This window comes from Myripristis murdjan, chromosome 14 (assembly GCF_902150065.1).
Source record: "Myripristis murdjan chromosome 14, fMyrMur1.1, whole genome shotgun sequence".
NCBI classification, from domain to species: domain Eukaryota; kingdom Metazoa; phylum Chordata; class Actinopteri; order Holocentriformes; family Holocentridae; genus Myripristis; species Myripristis murdjan.
The window spans coordinates 5,694,254-5,710,876 of record NC_043993.1 but is presented as its reverse complement, the minus strand read 5'-3'; the positions used below and the strand labels follow the sequence as shown (position 1 = coordinate 5,710,876).

Genomic DNA, 16,623 nt, shown 5'->3' with positions numbered 1-16,623 from the left:
TCTCACTACTTTCATTTCAGCTCATTTCCTTGGATTGGGTTGATTCTTTTTAAAGGCTCTGCATTGTTCAGCTTTCATGATTTTGTTTACAGATGTGATCACTGCAAAAACGCAAAATTTTACCAAGATTATTTGTCTTATTTCAAGTCAAAAATGTCTTATTTCTAGTCAAAATATCTCATTACACTTAAAATAAGACATGATCGCCTCAGAAGTAAATTGTTTTAGACAATTTTCACTTGTTTCAAGTGCAAATTCACTTGAAACAAGTGAAAATTTGCTTGTTTCATTGGCAAAATTTGCCAGTGAAAAAAGTGAAAATTAACTTGAAATAAGTGAAAATTAGCTAGAAACAAGAAACAAATTTTGCCAATGAAACAAGCAAATTTTCACTTGTTTCAAGCAAATTTTCACTTGAAACAAAAAACAAGTCTAAAAACAATTTACTTCTGAGGTGATCATGTCTTATTTTAAGTGTAATGAGATATTTTGACTAGTAATAAGACATTTTTGACTTGAAATAAGACAAATAATCTTGGTAAGATTTTGAGTTTTTTGCAGTGATGTTTTGCAGATGAATGTAGTTTGGTTAAAAGTTGATTTGAATTAGTTAAACTGAATAAATATGGAGACCAAGTCCAGGTTGTTCCAGATGGGAAATGTGATTTACAGCCAGGAATCAGTTCAGGGTTTCAGACGAAGTCCAACACATCTTGGAAAATCCTGGAAATGTCCTGGAACTTAAAACAAACATTCCCAGACCTGGACATTTTTCCAGTTTTGCAAATGTATAAAAATGACTGTAATCTTGACAAGTTGAGCTACAGCCTGAGAAGGCAGAGAAATTAAGATGCTTTTATTTCCTCGATCAGCTCTCCTATCACTCCAGGAAACCAGCCAATCAGAGTCATGAGACGCGTCAGTTGTAATGAGACATATTTTGCCTTGTGATTCCACCTCCTAGTTGAAAAGGTTGTTTCACTCATTACACCACAGAAAAATACAGTCCTGGAAATTTGTTATGTGGTCATGGCAAAATTATGGAAAAGTTTTTGAATTTGTAATGGCAAATAAGTGTAGAATCCTTGTAAATGCACAAATACACACAATTACAAGAAAAAAGCCATAAAACTACACAGCACAGATACAAGCAAGTGCACAGATAAATACACAAGTCTGTCGGGGAGAACCAGTGAACCTGCCGAGCAGGGGCAAACTGCAAACTGGCCTGACTGGACGGATTTGAGTAAAGCTTTAGTGCAGTAGCCAATCAGGACCCAGTCAAGCTGTGATGCATTGGACTTCATGCGAAACCTGTAATGAAAAAAACATGAATTGTACAAAATGCAATAATTTTAATGTCACAAATAAATTCAGTTAAATTTTTGACTTTTTATTTAGTAAACATGTTTGATCATTATTCATGTACATACATGTTAAGTTAATGTTTTTTTTGTTTTGTTTTTTTTTTTGTAGTAACTACATATATTTCATAATCAGGAACACCCAAGTTACTTAAAGGAGCTGTTCAAGTTGCCTGGATTGAACTGTGTACCCTGAGAAAACCAAACCAACTGGTTTATAAGAAATGAAGAGATGCATACCTTCATATTGACATTACACTCACACGTTTATACAGATACAATATATACTCATACACAGACACACACCTTTTAGGTATGTGAGTTAATTATTTCTTTATTCCACTAATTTGCTTTCAGCAGTTTTGTCCAAGTGCATTCTGAGGGTTGTATCTCTTTCATCTTTCCATCATCATCATCGTCATCATCATGAAGCCAGGCGGCAGTTTCATTTTACCTCAGGAATGTGTTTGTCACCTGTGGGTTGTAGCGTGAGAAACCTCTGTCACTGAGACGCAGACATATAAAAGCATGAGCTGCAACTGACAGTTGATTTGCATAGTAATAAATCATAGAAGCATGACCTTTTACAAAAAAACAAACAAACACACATGCACCAGTTAAAACCACAGAAAAGCAAGATGTTTAGCAGAGCTGTGAGACCAATTTCAAATAAAATTTACAAATCAACAAAATAACAAAGGATATAAATGAGGCAATATATTTTGTTAGAATTTTTAATTTTTTGGCAGTAATTATGTGTATTAAATAGTGAGTGCTGTCATGAGTGTGTGTGTGTGTGTGTGTGCGCGCGCGCGCGCGCGTGTGTGTGTGTGTGTGTGTGTGTGCGTGCGTGTGCGTGTGCGTGTGTGTGTGTGTGTGTGTGTGTGTGTGCAAGTTCAAGGAGAGAGGGAAAAATCTGAAAAGGCGGTATCAAAGCATTAAAGACATACAGTCAACATCACTGAGTACAAACAGACTTTCCACTGAGTTTTTAACCCTATGACCACTCATGACCTTTGACCCCTTGTGGTTGCCAGGAGATCAAGAAGCTGCTGCAGGAGAAGACTGACAGCTCCAAGAACGTCACCAAGACCATCATCACCAAGAGGTGGGCTGATACACCAAAATACACCGCACTACTTCATTATGCTGCTGTACACTACGCTACATGACCTGTGTGTGTGTGTGTGTGTGTGTGTGTGTGTGTGTGTGTGTGTGTGCGTGTAGGTACAGGAACCAGTATCCCATCCTTGGTCTGCTGGGTGACGACTACCAGGCGACCTCGCCCATCAAGGAGGCCAAGACCATCGTCATCGAAAGAACAGGAGAGATTATCAAACAGGTAAAAAAAAAAAAAAAAAAAAAAAAAAGTACATGAGAGAAGACTGTAATCTTTTATAAGGGGGCAAAATAAGAGTCATGTTTTATAAGAGACGTGGTGGTCAACCTACAAATTAAAAAAATGACAACACAATACACAATACATCTGTGCCACATGCTAACACTTGAGTGAGCTCTGTGTTCAGTGATAGTAGCTAAATATCGAAGTGGGAAGACCGACCTCCAAGTTATAAAATATCTTCACATGATATTAATTGCCAGGCCTGTAGAGTCATACATTTTAAAAGCAAAATGTCATTAAGTAAATATGGGTGATGTTTGTTGTTTATTGTTGCAGTTATTTCATGTAGGCAACCATGTATTCATCTGCAGCACAGACATTTTTAGCTCTGCAGAATTTTAACAAGCAAAGACGTCTTTAGTACTTCTGAATAGTTGTTTTGTTTTTGTTTTTTTGTTTTTTTGTTTTTTTTTTTCAGTTGTTTTCATTTGTAAAATATTTTCTATGACCAAAACAAAAATCCCAGACTTGGCCACATGCCATGAACTCCTGTTTACATTTGGCACACAAAATGCATCATTAGTAATCAGATAACTATCTACTTGTGTCTCACCACATAAAAGTAAAGCGTAAACACACCCCAAAAACCATCTGAAATCTGATTCATCAAACCATCTCCAGTACTTTCAATTATCTTATGAATTATATATCATTATCTAATATCTTTATCCAAAAATAAAAATCTGCTCATCAGTCTCTGCTTACTGTCACTCAGCAGAGTGTATGATGAAGTGTTAGCATGAAGCACCAGAGCAAGTGATTCACCAGAGACATGTGGGTTAATTTGATGGGAAAAAAAAACATCCCAAAACCAATCAAGTCTCCTCAAAGTTAGATCTGCTTTCCTTCAACTACACACAACCTCATTTGCCTGCTCTCTTCTGTTTCTCTCTTTTTTTCTGCTGTTTTTGTTTCCTGTTCTCTCAACTTTGCTTCATTTGCTGTAAAGTCAGCATGTGCATGAAAAATAAGATATCCAACATTGCTGTTGTAGGAGAGAGAGAGTCTGTTTAAACCTGAGTGACGTAGGTATAGGCATAGCCATCATTATTGCAGTCCAGGTTAAAGTCAACAGGGCTCACATAATTGGAGTTAACTGTCAAGAGAAGTTTTTAGGAATTTAGAAAAGAGAGATTATTTTCTAAATGGCATCTGTATCTTTCAAAACATTAAACACAGGCTCAGGCTTTAATGGAGAAACTTTAGCATAGAAATAGCCATGGCTATTTCTAAGGAACAAAGCAAAGCACTATAAATGTGCAGATGCAGAGGTTTTAGACAACAGCAGATATGTACAATGTGTTACTGATAATCTGTATCATGGGGGGAAGTGAAGGCCAGGTGAGAGAAATTCAGTTAACAGTATATCTGAATTTTCACTGGGCTTATATTCACATCCGGTTCAAATCCAAACTTGAATGCAAAACGTATTTTCAAATGTGGATGCACCCATACTGCTACATCACTTTTAGTGAATCACTGGATGTTGACAGAAAATCACTGAGATCTCTTTCATTTTTCCAACATCGTCATTGAAAAGTCAGGTGGTGTTGCCCCAAATTCTAACATGTTATCCCATTTTACTGTTGGAGAAATGATCTATACCTATACTTATGTAGAGTCCGATTATAGCATAATATCCAGTCATAGTGGTAAACAGTACTGGTGCATTCTTATTTTCATAATTACAATAATTAATATTTTCTTTCTTTGTTTTTATTTTTTTAGGAAGACTAAATTTTAATCAGACAGTAAAGCAATTAATATTTTTCTGAATAGCACACAGCTGTTTCACATTCAATCGTTTCACTCTGTAGTCCAATCCATTTTCTTGATTTCCGATCAAATAAATCATCAGCAGCTTGCAGTTAAAATATGTTCCTCCTTGATTACTGCAGACGGATCTGCTGGCCTGTTATTGTGGGCAGAAGCCTCTAAATTGTTTTAGTTTACAATCAGATCCTTATAAATCCGTATTTTGTGTTAAATGATTGCCTGTGGTAAATAGCTGTATAATTATAATAACAGCAAGCTGTAAATGAAGACCTGACAGAGTCACTGACGATCCCTCACACTTGCTGTAAATGATTCCTTTCTGAAGTGCTTGAGCTACATTTGATTTATCTTGCTGTTTTTTTTTTTTGTTTGTTTTTGTTTTTTATGTTACTTTTAATCTAAGATAAATCAAGCACTCAGCATCTTCTCCCCAAATCACAAAAGTGTATTTGACTGCTGCCCTCGTCTGATGAGCGGACTCCTTTTTCTCTGCAGCTGACTGCCTGAACATGTGTGCCGAACGTAACGAACGTACCTGTGTTCTGTTTATTTTGAAACAGGAAATCATTACAACTCCTTAAAGACACACTGCTTCTCTCCGACAGGAATGAATGAACGACAAGAAGACGCAGACGTCACCCACCCTCCCTCCTCCCCTCTCCCTCTCCCCACCCTGCATGCACCCCCTCCCCCGTCGCACCCATCCCCTCCTCAGGGCTCCTAGGGTTGGTGGTGGTTCAATTCCCTTTCCCCCCTAAATTTGGGATCATTGGCTCAAATCCTTTGTTTGACCAAATTGGGTTTGTTTGGGCTGATCATTTTGTTTGGGCTTTTTGTAAATGCACTGAATAAACTGATAATCAAACAACAATCTTATTTTCAGCTGATGCTGCTGACAAAGGGAAGGTGAAAAGGACTAGGTGGCAGGAAAGGAGCATCCATGACAGCTGGAAACTGGCATCTGACACAAAATATCTGAATCCCTTTGGTCTTTTCCTGTTCTCAGTTTTTGTCCCTGTTGGCCACCGTACCATGAACCAACCATATCAAACCAAAAACAATGGCTCCATGTCAGTCAGGTTCCTGATTGGCTACTTGTCACAGCATCTCTGTATATAGCAGTGGCAAAGATGGCAGATAAAAACAAAGATGTGGCCTGTAATCTGGTGCAGAGGTCTGGCCAGGCAGGGCCCGCAGAGCAGACAGGTACGGCAAGCCAGAGGGTTCAGATTGTGCAGTTTTGTTGTTTGTGCTTATTGGCATCAAGAGAAAAATGTGAGAAACTTGTCATGCTAGTGGAGATATTTTCTGTTAACATTATGAAGACATCACAAGCTAGATGTTATGTCTATATACTGAAAAAAAAAAAACAATGTTGTGCTGAATAGTCATTTGAGAGTGGCTTTACTGTTAAAATGCATTTTTAAAAAATGAGAAAATATTTGAGAATAAATTGCTCTATGAAATGTATTACACAGAGTAATTTAAGAGGAGGTAAATCAGATCAGACAGTCACATCAGGTAGATGGTTCCAGGCTCTCACAGTGAAAATCACTGTCTTTGTTTTTATCCATTCTATCTGTGTTTCTCCACTCCCTGGATTATTATCATGACTTGAATCTTTATGTTGTCCCCATGTGGTGACACATAGTGGGTGTGGGGCCACCAAAACATCACAATGACCATGACCAAAGCAAAAAAAAGTCTGTATATATAGATGAGTGAGCAGGTTTAACAGTAGATTATTTATTTGAATGTTTCTCACAGCATTTGGTGGTATCCACCTCTGAAAAACACAATTTAGCTATTTTTGCGAGATGTTTCAGTGTATTATCCCAGGTAAGCCAAGGAGTACATTGTGGAACCCAGTGCCAGCTTCCAGTTGTCATGAGTGCACTTTTTAATACGCTCCAGCATGTAAGGTCATATTGTTAACAGAGCCACCAGCCGTGCCAGCCTTGGGGACGAGGAAGTGCAGGTGTTGTTGCGATTACTGCTCCGCATGTACATTTTTGTTTGTTTGTTTGTTTGTTTGTTTTTCGAAAGTTGGGCATGCTCAGTGAATGTTTTCTCAGATGAGACTGTTGAGCAGCCCTATTTAATATGGTGTGATGGATTTTTTTTTTTTTTTTTTTTTTGTTAATGTTCGGGTAGTTTGCTTTGCCTTTGTTTTATGGTAAATGGTAGTTGTAGCTCTCACCTGTGTTGTGTAATAATCATTTTTTTTTTGTTTTGGAAGCAGTTTCTTTTGAGGTCTGTCCTGATGTAATCTGAGGTGCATGGGTATGTGCTGTTAACATGTAGCTTTGATGTGTTTTTGAATGCCAGAGGCAGCCTGACATTTGACACCAATGAGAACCTATGCAAGCCTTGGCTCCTGAAGGTTGCATAGACTCCCATGGGTGTAAGGCATCAGAGCCGGGTGGGGGGAGGAGGAGGAGGGGGGGTTAGGGTGAAGGATCCGGGTGTGAGTTGGGTGAATGGCAGGATTTACAAGAGGGATTCAATGGAGGGGAATTGGGGCATGGTTTTATTGGTCTGTAAGATGGTGGAATCAAGTTCAAAAGCACAAGATATATGAACTGTATGTATGTCTTTTACTTGCTTTGTCTTTCTGGTTGTCTGTGCACAGGCTTAACACTTTACTGTTATAAAGAATAAGCATGTTGAAGGCTGCGTGTCCACTGGGGGCTCATCTGTAAGGCACAGCCGCCTGCAGCACCAGTTGACTGTCTGAATGACTGTAAGTTTGGATGTAAAGTTGACACTAAACATTACAGTGAAACTAGATGATTTGTCACAAAAGCTGTGACCGTATTTAACTGCACCATGGAGACTGAAGGCACATGTTGAAAGCAATAGTATCTTAAAAGAACACTGTAACGGTTTGGGCAAAATTCACTTTTTTTCCCACTACCCAGCCTGAGACAAGACGTTGGATACCATTTTCACCTCTGCACATCCAGTGGTTCAGGTCCTATGGGTAGCATTCTTAAAGTCTATATGCTAAGCTACCCAAGCTACACAAAATGCTACCCATAGCAGCTGAACCACTACAGAAATGAAAATGGTATCAAACATCTTGTCTCAGTCTGGGTAAATCATAAAAAAGGTATTTTGTCCACAAAGTTGCAGTATTCCTTTAAAGTATAATGCGAAACAACCAGATTTTCCCTGCCTAAATTAACCCTATAAAGTCTGAACTATGAAAGAATTGATATGTACTTGAAGTGCCAATGGTATGGTCCAGGGTGAACAGGGGAAGTGTTCAAAGGTATTTTAGTCAAGTGGTCAAGTATTGATTAAACTGAAAACGGAAAACGGAATTGAAAACGTGTATCATATATGATACAAATGGCTTTATAGGGTTAACAGTGTGCATAGTTAATATTTTTTTCAGTGAGGGAAAAAGATGGCTAACCCTCTACTGATTTTACATTCAGTAGAGGGTTGGTTAAAGTTTGAGTGGTGTCATAAATTTGATTTTAGTCATATGTTTTTCATTCAGACAATCCTACAGTGGAACTGAAGCATAAATGGCACTGCAGGCTGCTGGTGTTTTTCCTAAACTTTTTCACTAGGAAGGTGGTGGATCATTCTTCAACAGAGTACATTTTCGCTGCTCAAAGCACAGAGATCTCAAGGATAAAATAATATTCAAACTTTCACCTAAAGAGTGCTGCATTTCAGACAGGGTTTCAGTTTGATTGCAGGACCGGCCCTTCCTTAAGCAGCACTTCCAACACCAAACATCAAACAGAGTTGCCCAGTGGACACAGAGCCTCATTCCAGCAAGAAAGCCTCTAGGATTATTAAATATTTTAATGAAAACTGTATCTCCTCAGGTGCCTTTCAGACTATTTACCATGTTAGCAAACAAATGCCTGACCTGGATTAGCTGTGGACTTGTTGTGAGCCACATAATTTACATCATCCTTACCGCAGTTGGCCCCACAGTCTGAATCTGGCCAGATTGCCTATTTTCAAACCACTTCACCAGCCTCAACCAGCAGCAGCACTAACACTGGCCAAATGAATGGCCTTCATTTGTTTGCTACCTGGGTGATCCTTAACTAAGAAGTCCAAATCTCGCCTTTCTTTTTTATAGAGAGAGTACATAGTGTGTTGAGCCACATGAAGAGGCTGTTGCTGATGTGTGTACTTCTAAATCTATTTTCTTATTCAGACCATTTCCTTATTTTCCAATCCAAAAGGAGTTTGGCTACTAACCTGGCAAGATTACTGCCTCAGTCCTGCCCAATGAGAAATGTTGAAGCTATAATAGTTTGTGATTAAAATCAGTCATGTATCTTTTCAGAAGTGCACTTGTGTTTTCTTCTTCATTCAGGTACAGCAGGTGATTGAAACTCAAGTCCATATGTTATGTTGAAATGAAACTCTCAAGTTATTTATTTATTTTTTTCCTTTTCTTTTTCTGGTGAAAATCACATTTGGCGTGTAACCAGCACATCAGCAGTCGGTGTAGAGAGGCATCCCGTTCACTCGGCATCAAACTTCAGGGACTAAACTCACCATAAAATTTGGACCACATTTAATTGCCTCAGTTATGGTTTTGCCATCCAAGGAAGCGTTCACAAGTCTTTCAGCAGCTGTTTTCAGGCACTGCTCCTCCACATGCTCCGTGTGGAGCAAGTACTCTGATCTAATAGCATCTATTGAGACTTGGTGCATTAGTGACCTGCGGGTCGTGCAGGTTCGGTTAAGCCTACTACAAAATATCACAGGTCTGGGAAGGCAGGTCAAAAAGTTACAAAGCCGTTTTCAAAGTAAGTTATGAATAAGTTACAGAAACATTGCATGCAATGGGCTCAGCTGTGCATTATTAGTCCCCCCTCTCCTCTCTCTCATACACACACAAACACACACACAAGCAGCTTTGTGATTGAAGGTTTGGTCAATGCATGTGTTTTAGAGCCTGGAAGCCTCACCTACAAGTTTGTTAATTTGTTTTTATGTTTTGTTTTGTTTTTTTCTTGTGGTTCACTGTGGTTTTGCTAACGGGTCAAGTGGGTGCAGGGATTAACAAACCCTGGCATCACTAACCTGCAGTATATGGGTAATTCTTCAATTTGGGTAACTTTTCAGTCCCTGGCCTAAAATTTCATGAAAAAAATTAAAATCATATTAGGTTTTGTCACATTTGCTAAGTAGCAATAAAATTAACCCTGAACTTTTTTTATTGTCTCTTTGTCATGTATTTTTATACGTTTTTAAATGTGTTTTATGTCAAATTTTCAGTGCTTTGGCCATGTCCCCAGCCCAGAGTGTGGTACTTCAACTATGTTATAAAGTGAAAAAAAGTTTAAAAATAACTAAATTTTTACATTATACTTCTTCAAAACAAGTTGAATAAATAAATTTCACATAGATATTTCATTTTAATGTGCCATATGTGGGTTTTCTCAAACAAAATATGGCTGTCCCTAAGTACTGTGGTCATTACCATCACTTTGAACAAATCACAGAATAATAAAGGTTTTCCAAAATCAGTTCACTTCACTCATCTGCATATGGGAAGAGGCAGATGAGCACATGGCTGTAAAGAGGAAAGTTTTACATTTTGATCATCAGAAATGTAAGTAAATTCAAGATTTATATAGGGTGACAGTAGAGTATGTTTATTACACGTCATTACCAAATAAGCTTCAATGTTGTTATTTTAGTGTAGTTTTATGAAAATTTGCTCTGTTTGTGTGTAACTAGAGTGCATTTTATGTTAGCTGTTGGGTTAGCCTTACCAAGTCATACAATGAGCTATTTTTTACCAGGAAAGTAAGAAATGTCATTACCATCACACGTCATTACCACCACACAATAAGCTGTGATGGTAAAGACAAAGTGTGGTGGTAATGACATTTCTTTTTTTTTCTTGCCTCATACTCAATGATTTTTCCTTATTTAATGGAGATAACTGAGTAAAGATAAAATTCACAGATATATTATCAATGTCTAGTACACATTTTGACTATTTTGACACTGGAGTTTTAGATGCGGTCAATTTGGGCCCTGGCTTCTATAAAACATATGTGTCTGTCTTTGGGCTCTAGTTTCCCGGCGCAGCGCGGGGTGGCACAGTGAGACAGTTTGCAAGTTTCGCAGACGGAGGTGCGCCAAGATGGGAGTGGCGTTGCAGCAGGGGGAGGTGCCGACAGATTCAGCTTGGCGCAGTGACAGTTTCGTGCCAAAAGGCTTCGCCGAGGTGCGCCAAAAGCTCGCCATCTGAAACCGGCCCTGCGTTCCAAATCGCATACTTATACTTTTTACTTTTAGTATGTACTGCAGCTGCCCTTACAAAGTATGTAGTTTAGTATGAAATATGCATGCATATGCATACTATTGGGACACACTACATACATCGTCCCTGAAGTCCGGCCCTCTCGCTCACTTCTGCCGCCGTGCGTATAGCGGCAAATTTGAATGTTGTTGTCAAAATGCCGGTGCTGTTTCATACTGTCCTGTCCTTTGTCATATTTCTGATCTTCTGTCTTCCTGTCTCTTCTGCTGTCACTGAGCGAGTTTTGTGCGATATGTGTGTTTTGTTGTCGTCCATATGTGGGTGTGGCCTGTACACGCAACTCAGTCAGTGCGACGTAACGTCCGCTGCACAAAGGATTGTGGGTCAGAATGGCCAGAGCAGCATGCTGAAATCCATACTGCGAAATCTGACCGGATGTAGTAGAACATCCTGGTACTCTTGGCATAGTGCATCTGACATACTATGTATTGGGACACACTAAATCTTTTTTTTCCCTACTAAATAGTATGATAGTATGAGTATTGGAACGCAGGGCAAGTCTACTTTCAGCGCAAGGTGGAGCGGAGCCGGCGCAGTGGAAGTTTGGCTGACTGCCGCACACGTCACCAAAACCTCACAATCAGCACAAACGGTGCCAATCTCCTTTGATCTGACATCAGTTGTGACGGGACAGTTGATATGGAGATATATGTATGTGCTGATTGTGATCGTAGCATTGAATAGTGTTTTTTCGGTATTTATTGCATCGTTAATGTGCCTGACATTCCGGAAGCCTGCCTGTGAGGTTTTGGTGACGTGTCTGCACTGCTCGCCGGTCTCCGCTCCGCGCCTGTCTCCTGTGCTCCGCTCCGCCTGCGGCAATAGACCTCCATGTCAGCTGTGTAAACTTTCATTACGCCTTCACGCAGCGCATTTTAAAGGCGAGGACAGGGGCTCATTTGATTGGTTAAATGTGAATCGGCTGTGCCAAACCCACTCCACGCCTTCTCTCCTCCCTTGCGCCGGTAGGAGGAACGGCGGAGTACTTGCGCCACCGAGAACGGCGTGCCAAACTTGGAAAATCCACCTGGCCACACCCAGTTGGCGAAGCGCATCTGCGCTACGCCCCCGCCTCGCCAGGTCTGCGAAACTAGAGCCCTTTGTCTGTGTGTGTGTGTGTGTGTGTGTGTGATTTTCTGGAGGTTTAACCCCAAGGATAATATGTGTTAAAATTTTAAAATAACAGCTGTGTTAAATAACTCCATTATAACATTATTGAATAACATTTTTCTGCACCAGTTCATAAATATTATGTCTGAATATTTTATAAAGGCCTCACGTGTCATTTAAAATAAATTCATACATTTTCTCTTAATAGGCTACAGTTAATTCAACATGGCACCAAAAACAACTGCGCAAAGGTCAAAAACATTAACGTTAACTGTTTTGTAACAAGGTAATAAACATTTTCTATTTCAAAAGGTGGATTTAATTCATTTTTACATTAGCTGTTTGTATCAAATGTCATTACCAAAACATTTTGTCATTACCGCAACACACAGTCATTACCACCACAGAGCATATTTTTTGAGAAAAACAAATTTATTAAATAATTTCTATATATTTATTTTGTATTTGTGAGAATTTAACATTTTTTCTTAACATTTTATCCAAAAAATATGTAAATTATTAATGTACTGAAAGCATAAATTGAATTGTCAGAGTAGCATCTAACATAATATTGAAATATCAGAACAAACAACCCCTATAAATATGTTTAAAATGAAATAAAAATCATTCTCAGCACAGCTTAGTCAAAATTAATGTTTGAAATTACATGCAATGTTTTAAAAACACCATATTTTCATGTTGTTTTGAAAAATAATTCATTATTTGATGATGTGATGGTAATGACGTTTTGTCCTGACATCTTGGAAAAACCTATAAATATATTAATATATCTGAAATAAATGGTCACAACCATCCACAAGAATGAATTCCTGAGAAAATAAAAGCAATATTCAGATGGATAAAAATATGTTTCTACAAGTTGTATTTTCTTACAATTTAAGAAGTCAAAAGTTCCCTCAATTGAAGAATTACCCATATATGCACTATATACATGTAGCACACTCAGTCTGGTCAGTCTGCTGGAAAGTATTCTTATGTATTTGATCATTTTATGTGAAGGAACTGATTCCTGATCACACTATAAAACCACAGCTGAGTTATCAGTATAAATCATGAAGATGCATGACACTGTTCAATGTTCTGTACGCCTTAAAACCTGGCTAACCATTGGCCACCAGATGGCGCCAAAAGTCCTTCTGCCTCGCCAGGAAAGTTAAATGACAAAATAAGGAGCCTTTATTTGAGTTTTTATGTAGTTGACCTGAGGGTGGTTTCTTTGTAAATATAATATATTAGTATTAAAAGTTGAGAGGCCAGCAGCACTCCATGTGTGCTACTATAAATTAAATTCCTGTTCCTCTGCTGATATCTGACTGCAGTAGAAGTAGAAGTGCTGTTCCTCTGATGATATCTGACTGCAGTAGAAGTAGAAGTAGTGCAGTAAAAATCTACTGCAGTAAAAGTGAAGTGTGTCATTTCAAATGTCCTGGCAGTAAAAGTGACTGAGCTCCTTTTTCCAAACAGTAACTGTGTTAGCTGGGATCTTTTCCATGCAGTTAGAAAAGGAGGAGGGAACACGCTGCAAACTACACTCTGTTAAAGGGGCATTACACTCAACTGAAGTGAGGACCCTGTAGACTCAACTGACACGTGAAATAAAAAACATAATTTGATGGTTGAGTCTAGATGGACCATCATTGGACCAGGTCACTGATATTCTTCTCCTTTTTCCCCAAACGTATTCACATTTTTTGTCAGTTGAGGCTCTATGGTCCTCGATTCCACCAACCATCTGCAGTTTTTCATGGTGCAGCTTTTATTGTGAAATTTGGAGATGACAAAAAGTAGGACCAACAAAGCAGAAGCAGGTTCCTCTGCTCACCTTTGCTGACTGAGCTTTTAAAGTTAAAGTTTCCACAATCGGCCATTGATCATTTTGTTATCTGTTATGAAAATGCAGTGAAGGTAAAAGTAAAATTACTACCCTTGAAAAAATACTCAAAAAAGTACTGTATGGAGCTAATAAAATTCCTTCAAGGTGTGGTTGGGAATATTGTAATCATATGACAAAAATATATCAGGGAAAGACAGGATTTCCTCTGATCACAAAGTTGCCAAGTTGTGACTTCTAGAGGAAACTTGTCATCAACAAATGGAAACAGTGAAGCTTTGGATTACATTTTCTATGAAAATATAACACCTTATACATAAAACCCCACTCAAATAAAGTAGCCTTTATTTCTAATATTTCTAGTTTAAGTCAAATTTCCATATTTTTTCTCATCTTTCTGAAAAAAGAAAATTAATAGTTGTTGCAGTTTTCACATGATGAATAGGAGATTTCACTTTGAATGGTTGCAAAAAACACACAAGTGCCATTTCAGTGGCACTTGATTTTATACAAATATAATACAAATATAAAAATTCCCTAACCCCAACCTCCCCACATGCAAAACTCACCTAAACGACTGCAGAAAATCAAACACATAAATAAAAATCCTCCTACATGGCCACAAGGACATAAGTAAGTCAATAAGCAACATGATACAAGCCTATCAGCTTGCATAGCACTTCTATATTAAGCAATAACACATGACAGGTAAACACTGAATTATAGTGAAGAATAGCTGCAACACGCAAACAAAAATTAAGCCTGGTGGTTTATTTAACACAAAAGGTCTTTCTGACTGTGTGAATTAGAATGAATTATTATGTCAAAGTTTCAGAAGACTTCAGAGGAGCTGCATTATTAAACTGTTTGTTCAACAGCAGACAAATGAGAAGCAGAGTGTCTTAAACAGAACATTAAATTTAAAGTGCAATTTGGATTATTCTGTTATCAACATTACTACATTTACATTGTAGTCAAAACTGTAGTCAAAGTCAAAACTCTCATCTCAGAGAGCCAGCGGCTCTCTGGAAGTCAATTTATATGAAAGCTAGCCTGGTACCATGGCAGTGGGGCACATCCTGGTATGTTGGTTTGAATGGGAATGACCATTTTACTCCATTCAAGCTCTGTGAGCTCACGAGTCCATCAAAGAGCCAGCACAGACAGATGCACTCTTTCATTCACAGCTATGAGAAATTATGTGCCTTTCTGTCTCAGGGGCCCCTCTGCACAGCCTGCACCTGGGTTCCTGCCTGGTATGGTACACCCTGGCCTCTATGGATCTGGTGCTTAGAGCCTGTTCTTGTGCTGCCATGATCAGAGCCTCTGTGCTGTCTCCCAGTCCAGCCGTTTCTCGCCTCTGCTATGTTATTCTCGGTCTTAGTTCAAGTGTGGCTTGTTCCAGTAGCCAACTTGTCATCAGGCTGCCCTGGTTCCCCAACACCTGATGCAGACCTTGTTGAGCCAGGTGACGTCCAAGCTGGTACGGCCCTCCTGCTTGTATTTTTGTTCATATCCAGGTATAGGTATGTACCATTATAGATGTTGAGATGTCTGCCTCTGCTGTCGATCAGACAGACCTGTGCATCGCCTCGGCGCTCTGCCACTCCCTTGCACCTCGTACCGTCAGCCAGCTCCACTCAGTGTGTCCCAGCCTGGAACTCTTCATCAAAGTGCTTGAACTTGGCGAGCTTGTTGGCAGAGTAAGGCTATAAAGCGGCACTTTAGTGTCATGGAAGACCAAAAAGAAGCCCACTGTCCACTTGTGAGGCAGAGTATATTGCTATAGCCGCAACCATTCAAGAGTGTCTGTACCTCACAACTTTTAGAGGCTATTGATAAACATCTGTATGCACTACCTAAAGTTTATAAGGACAACCAAGGTACAGTTGGCTTAGCCAAGAACCCTGTGTCCAGACAGAGGTGTAAACATGTGGACATAAAGTATCACTTCATAAGGTCTACTGTGAATGATGGGAAAGTACTTTTATACCCCTTTTCCACCAAAAAGCACATGGTGCTAGTTCGGAGCTGGTGCTAGAGCCAGTGCTTAACTGGTGCCAACAAAGAACCGGTTTGCTTTTCCACTGGCCAAGAGCCAAGCGGAGCCAAGTCAGAGCCACATCATTACGTCATCGTAAAACGTGATCACGTGGGTGTGCGAGACGCTCGCTTGGAATCACAACAACAAACATGGACGACCCACCGTAGCGATGCAAATACTGCTCGTGTGTTTACAAGCCTATATTGCGGTCCAGAGGCGAAAAACGCAATTATTGCCGGCTACCTGTCGTATTCGTAGTCGGAACGAACGGTGAGTATGTTTAGCTTTACGTTTATAGCGATCGCTGCTCCCGTTTGAGTCTGTAAGCCCGCCCACCAATGACGCGGTGGGCCGCGTCATCTGTTCTTTCTCTGGCTCCCGTTTAGCCCCTGCTCGCTGTTGGTGCTTGCTTGGAACTGATTTGGAACCAGTTTGGCCGGTGCTTGGGCGATGGAAAACCAAAAAACTGGTGCTAAGGCCCTCACCCGCTCCGAACCAGCCCTGGTGGAAAAGGGGTATTAGAGTATTGTCCAACTGACCACATGGTAGCAGATTTGTAACCATATATCCAAACTGGGAGAGCGGCTCCAGCAGAATCCAGGATCAACATCTGAGATCTCTGTCCAGAAGAGCACAGTCCTCAGAACAGCTAAGATACTGCGCAGAACCCTCAGGCTCACAGGCCTCTGGTAGAGGACCTGAGATATTGAACCGAACAAATCCATCATGGAAACACCTCCACACTGAGGGCTCAAGGGT

At 39.6% G+C, this 16,623-nt stretch overlaps 1 protein-coding gene across 2 annotated transcripts in view; it reads left to right on the top strand.

Moving 5' to 3' along the window:
• Positions 1 to 6,672, top strand: part of pof1b (POF1B actin binding protein) — a 40,700-nt gene extending 34,028 nt beyond the window's left edge. Inside the window, exons 11-13 of one of the 2 annotated variants that reach the window (XM_030069523.1) lie at positions 2,402 to 2,472; positions 2,592 to 2,706; positions 5,148 to 6,672. In XM_030069523.1, coding sequence (XP_029925383.1) covers positions 2,402 to 2,472; positions 2,592 to 2,706; positions 5,148 to 5,153 — 192 coding nt within the window. In that variant the 3' untranslated portion in view covers positions 5,154 to 6,672. Of the gene's footprint in view, positions 1 to 2,401; positions 2,473 to 2,591; positions 2,707 to 5,102 lie in introns of both variants that reach the window. The other variant, XM_030069522.1, reaches the window with a different exon arrangement.
• The last annotated feature ends 9,951 nt before the right edge of the window (positions 6,673 to 16,623 follow it).